Source organism: Colobus angolensis, unplaced genomic scaffold, assembly GCF_000951035.1.
Source record: "Colobus angolensis palliatus isolate OR3802 unplaced genomic scaffold, Cang.pa_1.0 Scaffold13, whole genome shotgun sequence".
NCBI lineage: Eukaryota > Metazoa > Chordata > Mammalia > Primates > Cercopithecidae > Colobus > Colobus angolensis.
Window position 1 is genome coordinate 5,513,052 of NW_012114252.1, and position 13,985 is coordinate 5,527,036.

Sequence of the window (13,985 nt, forward strand, 5' to 3'; positions counted from 1 at the left end):
CCTCGGCCTCCCAAAGTGCTGGGATTACAGGCGTGAGCCACCGCGCCCGGCCTTTCACAAATATTTTCAAAGCCTCAAGGAGACTCACATGGATGTCAGATTCTGTTTCCAGGTATTTTTGAACTTTCTGACTTTTCATAAAAGAAGTCTCTGATGCCAGAGACTGAAATGTGATAAACAGCAACTCAACAGATGGGAACAAGCTTTAACGAGAACACAGCTAAGTGTGAACGAAGTGAGCGGAAGCCCATTCTGGGCAATACATGGCCTGGGAAAAATGGAGGTGCAAGGTGTGGGGAAGCGAAGGCCCAGAGGACGCGGATACTGCTCATGTGCAGATTTCTGCCTTATGGGGTCCCGAATACAAGACATCCTTGTATTCTAACAGTGATTCTATCAATGTTGAACACGATTAGATGATTTCTCCACTATTCCAACATGATATAGCCTAGTCTTAATTGTAGATCCCGGTATTAAAGTCGTTTTTAAATTAACAGAAATAACATGCTGCTGATTCATTTTCTTAGTTGTACCACTGTGATCTTTTGACTTTTTTCTCATAAACGACTTCCATCTTTAGTCATTACTTATGTTATATTTATAGAGTTGCTGTTATTTAGGGGCCAAAACTGGCACTAATTCTAGTAAACTTTCTTCCATTTACAGCTGACTATTTTTCAGTATTTACGATAACTTTCAGCATTAGAAAAAAAAAAAAAAAAAAAACTGGCTGGGTGTGGTGGCTCATGTCTGTAATCCCAACGCTTTGGGAGGCCGACACAGGCAAAATCACTTGAGGTCAGGAGTTGAGACCAGCCTGGCCAACATGGTGAAACCCTGTCTCTACTAAAAATACAAAAATCAGCCAGGCATGGTGGAGCATGCCTGTAATCCTAGCTACTTGGGAGGCTGAGGCAGGAGAATCACTTGAACCCAGGAGGCGGAGTTTGCAGTGAGCTGAGATTACACCACTGCACTCCAGCCTGAGTGACAGAGCAAGACTCTGTCCCAAATAAATACATACATACATACATACATACATACAGCCAAGATGACACAACCACATTCATAGGACTGTCTCCCTCCGGATGCCAGATCTTCTTTTGCATGTCTGGTATTACCCTTGCCAAGGGAGAATGGGGAAGAAATTAAAAAACTTCAAAGAAATAAAAGGCATCTTTCCTTTTTATGTAAAGTTGTTAGAGAGGAAAAAACTGACAGCGCTGTCCTAATCTCGAGCCAACTCTATGAGTTTGGGTTCCCATTTCCAGTTTGGCCTCATTTATAAACCAAGTGACTGTGTTTTTTGTCTGCTTTAAAGGGAGTTTCCAAATGATACCAGGTTTCCTACTAAAAAGCAGGATGAGTTATCCGTTCTGAACTGGATATCAATGAAAGATGAAAACCATGGAGACAGCAGAGAGACAGAATGTGACAGAGAAGTCCAGAGAAACTTGAATGGCATCGGAGTCGTGGTGCTGAATCCCTTGTGTGACATCTCTCAAGATAAACACACGCACATAACTTCATGTTTACAATCACCAGGAAGTGAGCTTCAGAATTCTCTACGAGAAGACCCTCAGACTCCATGGACCTCAGGGGAAGATCCTTGACCTATCAGAATGACCCCAGCCTCCATCAACTGGTAGTCATGAAACTTGCTACGAAAAACTCACAATGCTTCATCTATTAGGAGTGCTCAGCCTTTCCTCCGACCGTCAAGAAGGTAAAAAGAATACAAGCACCCAGAGGAAATTTGGAAAATTCAGAAAAACCAAAGAGAACAGAAAACACTCTTCTCCAGTCTTTGTCTCGTTACCCCCAAACAAGCAATATAAATGCTCTGGTGTCTTTCTTAGGTCAGGTTTCGGAATATATGAATGATGAAAAACAGCTGGAAATCACACCGGAAATACAATGTGGTACCCTAATTTTTAGACACTCTTCCAAATCACTCACAGAAAAACCTACAATGCCATAAAGAAGTAATTCCCAGAGAAAAGACAAAGATGGGATAATTTTTCACTTCTGAGGGGGACCTACCACGTCTTCCACCTCATCATTTCTAGAATTCTTGAGAGACTACTAAATTTTATTTTAATTTTGGCTATAACAAATGTAATAAGTATGAGTTACAGCCATGTTCCACGATGGTTTTTGATAGGATCATCTCCCAATTAACATTTCTTCACTGTTCATAGAGAAATGTGTTTCTAAAAAGTAATTTTACTCTCTGAGAATCTGTGACAAGAAATCTCAAGCTCTGAAACAAATAGAAAAATACTTTATGAGTAATTCTTGCTCTTTTAGGGTGTGTCACAATTTCACTAATAAACTTGTCCTGAGAATTTAGGGGCAGGGGATTGCCTTATCTTTCTTTACATTTGACAGTTAACTGTACCCACCTCTTCTCTCCTAGAATTTCACTGTACAGAGATTCACAAATTTAAATGAAATCAGAGGTCAATTGCTTATCAAGTATCAGGAGGTGAAGTAACCAACCTAATTTAGAAAAAGAAAACCCCCACAGTTGCTGGAAAGCAGGGTGGATGTGTAAGGACTCGGCAATGACATGCCTTCAGAAACAAGAATTGCTGGCAGGAAACTGTCAGGCCTCCAAGTCTACTTGCTCACAGTCAAAACTCATCTATAAATTAAAGATTTCAGAGCTATCCCTGGAAGGGCAACAATGACAAATGCACCAACTCAAAACAACAACAATAACAATGGAGAGAAATTAATCTCTGTCATTCAGGCTGGAGTGCAGTGGTGCAATCATGGCTCACTGAAGCCTCAACCTCCAGGGCTCACAAGATCCTCCCACCTCAACTCCCTGAGTAGCTGGGACTACAGGTGCATGCCACCACATCTGGCTAATTCTTTTTTTTTTAATTTTTAGTAGAGACAAAGTCCACTGTGTTGTCTAGGCTCCACACTTCTTTGAAATGAAGAGATCAAACATGTTAATACATACTTATTAAATCTTACTTTTTTTTAAAACTTTTAATATTTATTTATTTTGAGATGGAGTTTCACTCTTATTGCCCAGGCTACAGTGCAGTGGCGCAATGTCGGCTTACCACAACCTCCGCCTCCCAGGTTCAAGCAATTCTCCTGCCTGAGCCTCCCGAGTAGCTGGGACTACAGGTGTGCACCACCACATTCGGTTAATTTTTGTATTTTTAGTAGAGACTAAAATTTCACCATGTTGGTCAGGCTGGTCTGGAACTCCTGACCTCATGATCCACCCGCCTTGGCCTCCCAAATTGCTGGGATTACAGGCATGAACCACTGTGCCTGGCCAATTTTTATTTATTTTTATTTATTTATTTATTTTGAGACAGGGTCTTGCTCTGTCGCCCAGACTGGAGTGCAGTGGCACAATCTCGGCTCACTGCAACCTTGGCCTCCTGGGTTCAAGCAATTCTCTTGTCTCAGCCTCCTGAGTAGCTGGGACTACAGGCGCACGCCACCATGTCCAGCTAATTTCTGTATTTTTAGTAGAAGTGGGGTTTCACCATGTTGGTCAGGCTGGTCTGAAACTCCTGACCTCCGGTGATCCACCCACCTCAGACTTCCAAAGTGCTGGGATTACAGGCGTAAACCACTGCGCCCAAACTTAAATGTTTACTTTTTAAAAGCAAAAGACTAAACTAGGTCCTGGGAGGGATTACCAGTTTTATGATATAGTTTCTGCCATCAAGTAGACTGGCACAAATTTGTAGAACTAGGCTGAACACAGAAAATCTGTGTTAAAATATACAAACCAACAGCACCTTAATAGTCAAAGCCCTTTTCATGCAAGGGTGAGAAAATTTCAAGAAGTGGCCCAACAGGAACCACATAAATAATAGAAAATCCTCTAGAAATCAACATATTAGTATAAAAACTCAGCAAAGGTTGCAGGGTTCTGTTACTTGCATTAAAATTACATGTTTGCCAATAAATAATTATTATCCCATTCCAACTGTATAATTTACCTTTATAAACACTTTCTTATAAAACTTCAAAGCATTTCATAAATATGATCTCATTTATCTCTTAGTTAATGAAAAACAACTATGAGACGTCTTCCCTTACTAGAAATTCCCTAAGAATACAGCACTAAAATAAATGGTGCAGAGTAACTTAGTTACTAACAGGATCTCAACTCATAAATACAACTTCTAGTTTAACTCATTGCTAAAGACAAATAAAACAACACCAAACTGTTTTGGACTATAGGAAGAAAATTACAATGAGAACAAGTGAAATTTTATTTTTGGTTTTCATCATCATTAGTATACACATTTTAGCATATCCACGTCCTCAATGATCTCCTGGGTAGTGAACAAAGTTAGTTAAACCACTAAGCTCCCCTTAATTTCCTGCAATGCTGTAAAGGTACATATACACATACTGATGTTAAAAAACTAGAGATAATTACATTTTATCAATTACCTCTTGTAAGGCATTCCACAGTTCCTCATCCGTGTGCTCACTGAAGGGATCCAGGTTTTTCCTCATTGTTCCAGTGAACAAAACAGGTTCCTAAGTGCTCAAAACAGTCAAAGTCATTACCACAGACTCTTCATTTTATTCCAATGCTAACATCAACAATAGAATTAAGATACCAAAAAATAAAATTCCTGATAATCATTAATTACAGCACTACAAATGCCTGTTTACAAAACAACATATCTATTAATTTTCCACTGTACAAAGCATGCTCCAAAATACCTTCCAGACCACTGAACACTAACAAAACTGTTGCAATGTGCTATCTTAAGAAGAAAATGAAAAAGACAGGCCTGATGTTTAAAACTGCTTTCCTGGTAATATTAGCTTAACATGAAATATACGGATATAATTATTTGAGGGTCTACATCAAGAGAGCTATAGAAATTAACTATCAATCGTGTAATACTGGAAAATACCAACAGGATGATTAGAGTTTGTGCTTCAAAGCCAAATTATTAAGTATTTTCTAATTTGTACTAAAGAATAAATTAGGATATTTTCACCATTGGCAAAACAGTTTTCCAGGATTAAGAATCTCTTGCCGGGCACAGTGGTTCACGCATGTAATCTTAGTATTTTGGGAGGTCGAGGCGGGTGGTTCACTTGAGGTCAGGAGTTCGAGACCAGCCCGACCAACACGGTGAAACCCTGTCTCTACTAAAAATACAAAAATTAGCCAGGCGTGGTGGCACATGCCTGTAATCCCAGCTACTTGGGAGGCTGAGGCAGGAGAATCGCTTGAACCTGGGAGGTGGAGGTTGCAGTGAGCCGAGATCGTGCCATTGCACTCCAGCCTGGGCAACAAGAGCAAAACTCCATCTCAAAAAAAAAAAAAAAAAAAAACTCTCCGATGTCAGAATGGGACATCCTTTTCTTTTTTTTTTGGCTAAAGGAGATCTAAACGATTGGGGCCAGAGGCACCTCTATTTATGAAGGGATTGCCTCTGATTTTGCATCACTGAATCCCCACATTCTCTCATCTGTGCATCACGGTTACCTGGGTCACAGAACCTCCTTATTAACTACAAGAGCAGGGTAACCTGAAAACCATTGTGAAGGAGGTCGTAATAAAATTACATCCATTTAAATAGCTATTCCTATTCATCTACTTCAGGAGGAGCCCACAATTAAATCGCTCTTGGAATATCAGCCTCTTCCTGGATTTTAAGAGAGACTCTTGAACATAAGCTTAGGTAGGCTGTGTGAAAGTTTTCTTCTGGCAGCTGGGTGGGGTGGCGGGCACCTGTAGTCCCAGCTACTTGGGAGGCTGAGGCAGGAGAATCACTTGGACCTGGGAGGCAGACGTTGCAGTGAGCCGAGATTGCATCACTGTACTCCAGCCTGGGCCACAGAGCAAATCTCCATCTTAAAAAAAAAAAAAAAAAAGTTTTCCTCTAGAAGGTTCTAATAAGCTAGGCCATAAGGATATAGGAGCCCCATCAGCTGCTTTCAAGGATGGGGGCAGAACAAGCGGATGCACAGATGTGGGAACAAGAGAAGGTGAGACTCTTCCACAGGTACTGGAGAAATGCGCAAGGGAACCACTGGCCTCAAATCTCACCTGGCTTTGGGGCAGGACTGTTCCTCCTCACTTCCCAAAAGCCTGAGAAGAGAGATGAAGGAGGTAGACTTCTTTTTTCACCAGCTATAAAGAAAAATGATACCCAGGGAGGCTCTCATCCCTTTCCCTACAGTCTCCGTTTTAAGGCTGGTGAGGAAGAAATGGATGTAGAAGGCAGACAGAGTGCCACCAAAAACATAAGTCCTCAGCAAAATGCAAAAATGGAAATGATGGGAAAATGGGCACTTTGTGTACAAAGCTGATAAAGTGGCCAATATCCTTCCAAAAGCACTGAAAAGTCACTGGTCACATGATGCTTCCAAATTACCAAATGGAACTGAAAAATTCCAAGAGTCATATGTAAGGCCTGTCTTAAAAGTACCCAACTGAAGATCAAAACCTGAACAACCATCTAAACAATGGTGAGAATTTCTTGTGAGGGGAATAACCATCATTCTGGTTATTTCAGATTAAAAGATAAAAACTTGACTTACTCTCTGTAATTATCAACTCTAAGATTCCAACTAACTAGGTAATTTCTCCTCCTTTCGTTGTTTAAATGAGGTATAAAGAAACAATGTGGCCAGGAGAGGTGTGGCTGCAACTCCTTCCTCTCTCTCTTTGATGCTCCTCCTTCTCCCCACAAGGCCCTTAACTGAGGGCATAATTCCATTCGGTGGCCAAAACCCAGAGACTCTTTGAGGACATGTGTTTGAGGAGATAAGGGGGCTAAGAGGGGAACGGGTTAAGAAATGGGCTTTCAGCCCATTTAGAGCTGTGAGACGCAGCTCTTTGCTTATATTAAACAAGTCCATTACCTTGTCTATGACGGCCTATGTTACCTGAACATTTTTTCCTTCAGGTTCCTCTCCTAGAGAAAAATCACACCCGTTACCAGGCCTAGGGTTTGACTGAGTGTCCGCCTAGGTTTTCACAGTATGTTCTAGAGAGATGATACCTAAGCTAATTTATGAACACATTTCTTTGCATTTAAAGACTTGATTATTCTGCCTCAGTTGAGGGATGGAAGGGCTCATGGTATTAGCACGTTTCGGAATAGTGGTTTTGGTGGCTCAAAAGAACAGGCATGTGAGTGTACAAGTCCAATCATCCTGTCTTCCATAATCCAGGGCCCCTTGCCTGTCACCTTCCTTACTTTCTTCCCTTTAGGAGGGAAACCCCTTTAAATGGATGAATCCCTCGAAAGACCAAGGGGAAGGATTAAAGCATGATTCTTCACAGGACCCTGAGTTGCTCAATTCGAGCCAACAATGTCTGCAGCTGCTTTAGGCTGAGCTCTAAACCTTGACCTCGGATACTCTGCAGGACCTATGGAAGCTCTGCTAATTATCACCAACCATCATTTTTGGCTTTTTTTTTTTTTGGTTAAAAAAGCCAAAATTTAAGTTTAAGCATTTCCCACTGGCATAGAGGTTCCTGCTTAAATCCATACTATCAATTTAAAGGAAAATATTAAGCAATTATTTATGTTTAGTTAGCAGCATTACACAGAAGAAAATGGTTTAGTAAATAAGAATATTTTTCTTTGTTATGACATGCCAAATATATTTTTCATAATGAGTAAAATTTCAATCAAAACTTGTTGAATGAGAATGATTTAATAAAACATTAACTGACTGAACCTATATTTTTCTTTAAAGCCAGCAGGTAATTTGTTAACAATGTCTGTTTTAATACGCCAATGTGTTTTATACATGGTGTTCATTTTGGTTTCTAATTCTGCTTTCATCCACTTGCCAAATAAGAAACAATTATATTATCTTCAAAAGCTAATAAAAGTGCTCATAGTAGTCACATACTGCAAGAGCAGATAAGAGTCAAATTAATTATCATTTCTGATAGATATTATTATTTAAAGTACCCTCCTCCATGTAATGAAGTTAGTAAACTAATCTTATAAATAAGTGTTGTAAAAATGCGGGCAGAACATTTCAGAGTATAGATTTACGGTAGACATACAATCTTCATGTAAAATATAAAAGATTTATTAGCCTAAGTACGTATTTTTTGATGGTATATATTTTAAAATGTCATTTAACACGAGTTTTATTTTAACCTCCATAGTTAGCAAAACCAATGCTCTGTTCAACGTATTATTTTAAATGAAGCACTAGATCAAACCTGTTTTTTTTTTCTTTTTTTTTTTTTTGAGATGGAGTCTCACTCTGTCACCCAGGCTGGAGTGCAGTGGCATGATCTCAGCTCACTGCAACCTCAGACTCCCAGGTTCAAGCAATTCTCCTGCCTCAGCCTCCCAAGTAGCTGGGATTACAGGCACATGCCACCATGCCCAGCTAATTTTTGTATTTTTAGTAAAGGCGGGGTTTCACCACGTTGTTCAAGCTGGATTTGAACTCCTGACCTTGTGATCTGCCTGCCTCGGCCTCCCAAAGTGCTGGGATTACAGGCGTGAGCCACCGTGCCCAGTCCAAACCTGTTTTTCATTAGGGTTTAAAGGTCATACTTTTAAAAACTCTTTGTGCCAAACTGAGTAGTAATTTTGTCCTCATTACTCACATAAGACAAGTTGATATTAAACAAGTGATCAGGCCGGGTACAGTGGCTCATGCCTATAATCCCAGCACTTTGGGAGGCCGAGGCAGGTGGTTCACTGCTGGTCAGGAGTTCAAGACCAGCCTGGCCAACATGGTGAAATCCCATCTCTACTAAAAATACAAAAATTAGCCAGGCAGGGTGGGGCACACCTGTAATTCCAGCTACTTGGGAGGCTGAGACAGGAGAATCACTTGAACTCAGGAGGCGGAAGTTGCAGTGAGCCAAATAGCGCCACTGCACTGCAGCCTGGGCGACAGAGCAAGACTCTGTCTCAAAATAACAACAACAACAGCAAAAAAAAAAACCCACCATGTGACCTAAAAATGACCACTCTGAATCAAAGCATTTAGTGCAGTAAATTGATAATCCCTCAGCAGGACTGCAAGACTGAAAACTACAGTCTTCCTAGAGCTTTCGTATAAACTTCTGGAAGACAAGCCTCTCATTATCTCAAGAAGAAACTCTATCCACCAACCTTCAGACACTTAAAACGACCTGGGACCAAGGCAAAACTTGCATAGGGAGTTACAAACCAGCAGGACAAAGCACAATACTTTACCCTAATCTTGTCCCAAACCAGGAAACTTCCCTCTCTTAAAATATACACTGCACAGTAGCTAGCCACGACTGCTGCTGCCTGGTGTCCTCAGAGCTATGTGTGCATTTCAAATCCTAAAGACCTTGATTAAGGGCAGCTCCTCTCCCTGTGCCAAGAATGAGGGAATCACCTGAAGTCACTTTAAATCTTGGTTTCCCTTCTTTTTTAAAAAAACCCCTGTAGCCTCTGAATGAACTGATCATCATCCATTTTCAGAAGAAAAGAACATTGTTCGCCAACAAAGGAAAAAGAATTTAAGTCGTGTAAAGTCTTCTTTACATACAAAAAGGTCACCAGCTCCAGGGAACAGTTCCATGGCCTTAATGAAGACTTCAGTGTGCAGAAACAAAAGACTGACTGCATTAGGCCAGAATCCAATTGTATTTCTTTACTAGTAACTGCATACCTACCTCTTTTCCCTTTGAGTTTTGTTCTCAAAAAGAACTTAAGAAAAAAAAAAAAGGAAAGAAAATCAGGCAATAAAAAGGAAGTCTTAAAGAGACACACTCTGGTTAACCTTTTCAACCTACTGAAGAAAATTCAGGGAGTAGAAATACCAACATAGCAGAAGTCTGAGCCGTGGGCTGCTTAAAAAGTACCTAGCTTTTGCTATGACAGAAAAACAAAAAAGTCCAACAAATATGAAAAATGAATCTGTTTAATCCTAACAAAGATTATAGCTGTTGATGTACGCCAACCCTTAGGGTGCTATCATAAATGTTGAATTTGCATGAAGTTACTCTTTAAACATTTATTTGTGTCCATAGGATTGGAGGGCTCTAGGAGTAAATAATCCATCCAAAAAAAAGTTTTGAAATCCATTTTTCCAGATCCTTCAGTTAAGCAAACTCTTGTCTGAGTTATAGTATCACCTTGGTGCTCTCTTTGGGAAGTGCAGTTAACTACCTTGTGTCCTGAATACAAAGGAAGCATACATTTCAGCTAACTATTCTGTTGAGGGTAATTATTTAGGAATTACTTTCACTGTTTGCTTCTTCCTGAAATTTTAAATACAAATTGAGGGGTACTTTCTTAAGAATTCAGTATTTTTTTTTTTTTTTTTTTTTGAGACAGAGTCTCCCTCTGTCGCCAGGCTGGAGTGCGGTGGTTGCAATCTCGGCTCATGGCAACCTCTGCCTCCCAGGTTCAAGCAATTCTCCTGCCTCAGCCTCCCAAGTAGCTGGGACTACAGGCATGCACCACCACGCCCAGCTAATTTTTGTATTTTTAGTAGAGACAGGGTTTCACCATGTTGGCCATCATGGTGTCGATCTCTTGACCTCGTGATCCACCCGCCTCGGCCTCCCAAAGTGGTGGGATTACAGGTGTGAGCCACCACACCTAGCACAGTATTTGTTTCTTAAAGTGACTCCAGGACTGGCCCCTGTGTATGTCATCATTTCTGTTCTTTCCCAGGTCCTTGCTGCTTACTTCTAACCACGAATTTGAGTTGCTCATGGTGTGGTCAAGAGTGACAGAGGACCCTGAGCCATAAATGAAAGGGATAAGCCAGGAAGAGAGAGAACACAGAAACTCGTGCTCCACACAACCCAGGAAGCCATGCAGGCCAGACTCGCCCAAACATGGCCATTCAAAGAAACAGCACTTGGTTCTGGTTTTGCTGTGTTTGCTCCAAACTTCCTAGATTCCCTACATCAGTGTGTGGTGACACAAGCCATTTGGCTTTCCACTCATTTTTGAGGATGAGGGGTGTATATTTTTTGCACTGTAGACCAGTAACCTTCATGTAACCTCAAGTCTCTGGCCTTCTCCACCCTCTGCAGCCAGTGAGGCCTTGGAAGACAAAGGGCTCTGAGCTCCCACAAGGTAAGGCTTAGAGGATCTTCTGACGCTCATTAGCCCATGACACATAAGTGAATACACTGTTTCCAAAATGATTTTCTTTTAGTGCTTAGTGTCACTTAAGGCTTTGGAAAAAATAAAAATAAATCACAAACAATTTAGTCTTTCAAAATGACCTAACTGTCCAAACAACAAAGTTCAAAGAAAAGATACCTTTTGACCTTGCTGCATATTTGCTCTCTTTGGTTATGGTTTCTGGGAACCTTTTTTAAGTTGGGTAGACAGAAAAACAATGAGTACTTTGGGAGGCCAAGGCAGGCGGATCACAAGGTCAGGAGATCAAGACCATCCTGGCCAACACGGTGAAACTCCGTCTCTACTAAAAATACAAAGATTAGCTGAGTGTGGTGGCACGCACCTGTAATCCCGGCTACTAGGGAGGCAGAGGCAGGAGAATCACTTGAACCCAGGAGGCAGAGATTGCAGTGAGCTGAGATGGCGCCACTGCAGTCCAGCCTGGCAACTGAGTGAGACTGTCTCCAAAAAAGAAAAAAAAAAAAGAAAAGAAAAAGAATGAGTAAAATGTTTGATGAGAAATCATGCTGTCCAACAAACATTTACTGAAAAAGAATTGAGTTGGATAATTCTGAGTTCTGATTCTACTACTTATTAACTATTCATCTCCAGGTAAGTTATGAATCTCCCCGAGCCTCAGTTTTCTTCCTGGAGAATGGGGCTAACTTGATACACCCCACAGGGCTGCGGTGACAATCACTATGTCATGAGGCTCCTTGCATGGTGCTGCCAGGCAGCAGGAGCCTGGCCAAGCAGGGCAGGACAGTGAGGTGCGCTGTTCTTCAAACGGCAGGTGCAACCAATGGATCATGAAATCACTTCTGTGGCTCGTGACCATCATTATGTCTTTTATATGAACCAGAATAGAATGGATATAATAGAAAATATCAGGGCGTAGAAGCATGGAGTAATATTGTGTTGTGAGACTTTCGTTTCTGTGCATGTGTGTGCACCTGCACAAGCCCACACTAAATCATGCTGCAAAGCAGAGTTCCAATCAGGGATTGCGCCAGCCAACATGGGTTTAAAGTCTCTAGGAGAGGGTTCAGGAACTCAGGATCTGGCATATGGGATTTGCCATAAATTCCATTTGAATCCTGGCTCTGCTGTTTCCTTTTAGTTAAGTGGGTTAAGCTCTCTGTGCCTGTTTGAAAATATGTCAAATGAGGATGACACAGAATTGCTGTGAGGATGAAGTGGGAGATGGCAAGGAAAGAAGCTAACCATGTTAAGGAATCTGCAAATGTTAGGAATTCTCACTACCTGTGTAACTTGTCTGCATGCAACTATCACTAAAGCACCGGATCTAAGAGGGACAAGCCCCTGTCCTCACGCAGGGCTGAGAACCAGTGTCAGTTGCCTGCTCAGGAAATGCAAAGCATTAGTGGGGTACAGACAGTGGTCAGGAATGCCACTAAGACTGGGGTGGGGGAGAGCCAGAAAACAAAGCAATAGCCTCACCTTTTGTTCCTTGTGAAAAAAACATTAGATTTCTCTCTTAGGTTTTTACTGTGCATTTTTTGTTTGTTTGTTGCTGCTTCACTATTTAAATTTACATAGGCCGGGCGCGGTGGCTCAAGCCTGTAATCCCAGCACTTTGGGAGGCCGAGACGGGCGGATCACGAGGTCAGGAGTTCGAGACCATCCTGGCTAACACGGTGAAACCCCGTCTCTACTAAAAAATACAAAAAGCTAGCTGGGCGAGGTGGCTGGCGCCTGTAGTCCCAGCTACTTGGGAGGCTGAGGCAGGAGAATGGCATAAACCCGGGAGGCGGAGCTTGCAGTGAGCTGAGATCCGGCCATTGCACTCCAGCCTGGGCGACAGAGCCAGACTCCCCCTCAAAAAAAAAAAAAAAAATTTACATAAACAATTTGGTTAAAGGAATTCACCAAGGATCACAAAAATAGAAACAGAAGTTAATGAGCCAAGTCCTTCTAGAATAGTGAGTAGCAATAACACCCTAAAGGCCTCTATCCCAATCCTTAATTAGAAATAGTTACTATTTATTGAGCATTCCTCAGAACCCAGAGTAGGACCACAAACATGTTCTCATCCAGTAAAATCTTCACAGCAAATCTGTGCGTTAGTAATTACTAGGCTTGGTTTAAGGATGAGGAAGCTGAAGCTTGGAGGCTAAGTGATTTCATTGAGGTCACACTTGTATCAGGCAGTGCTGGAATAAAAATGTGGGTCGTGGTGACGCTTAGAAGATGCTCTGAAAGATTCTATCCCAGGTAGTCTGCTGAATGATTTCCTGGGTCGTATTAAGCATTGCACAGTCGCTCTAGACTACGTTACTTTTTTCCAACCAAAATTGAGCCTTGGAGACAAAGCCATACAAAGTTAAAAAAGAAAGCTTCTATGTTTACAATGCTTGGAGATCAGGATCTACATGGATACAAAGCTTAGCAGTGTTTTGTAAGCATGCTTTCTGGACTACATACATAGAGCATTTGCTCAAAAGTAGGGTGGAAACTTACAGAACTGAACCAAAACCTGGTGATGTCAAGGTATATTTAGTCTTTGCTCAGATGTGCTTCCAAAACATTACTGGCAGAGCCAAGAATCATCTAATGTTACTTCTTTATTTAGGGTTCTTTTATGTACACAAGCACACAACTATTTCTTATTAAGAAGCATTCAAAGTAATGCAGGGCACGTTCCTAGAACCTTTCATCCAAGGATATAAAAGTACTTTACAGACATGCCCATTACCTCTGCTGAGAAGACCTCATTTGGCCCATTTTTGAGATGGGCATAACCAAAATATAAAACTTGAGAATTTATACTCTCATTTTCTACTGTAAGCACTAAGTCATGCTTCTAATAGCCAGAGGGAATCTAAAAAAAACATTTCTTCCCATTTTATC

The 13,985-nt window shown here is 41.3% G+C and overlaps 1 protein-coding gene across 1 annotated transcript in view; it reads right to left on the reverse strand.

The window, feature by feature from the left end:
• The window catches only part of ABCC4 (ATP-binding cassette, sub-family C (CFTR/MRP), member 4), a 237,785-nt gene that overhangs the window by 30,255 nt on the left and 193,545 nt on the right, over positions 1-13,985 (reverse strand). Inside the window, exon 27 of the mRNA XM_011933938.1 lies at positions 4,441-4,530. Within this exon, the coding sequence (XP_011789328.1) occupies positions 4,441-4,530 (90 nt within the window). The remainder of the gene's footprint in view (positions 1-4,440; positions 4,531-13,985) is intronic.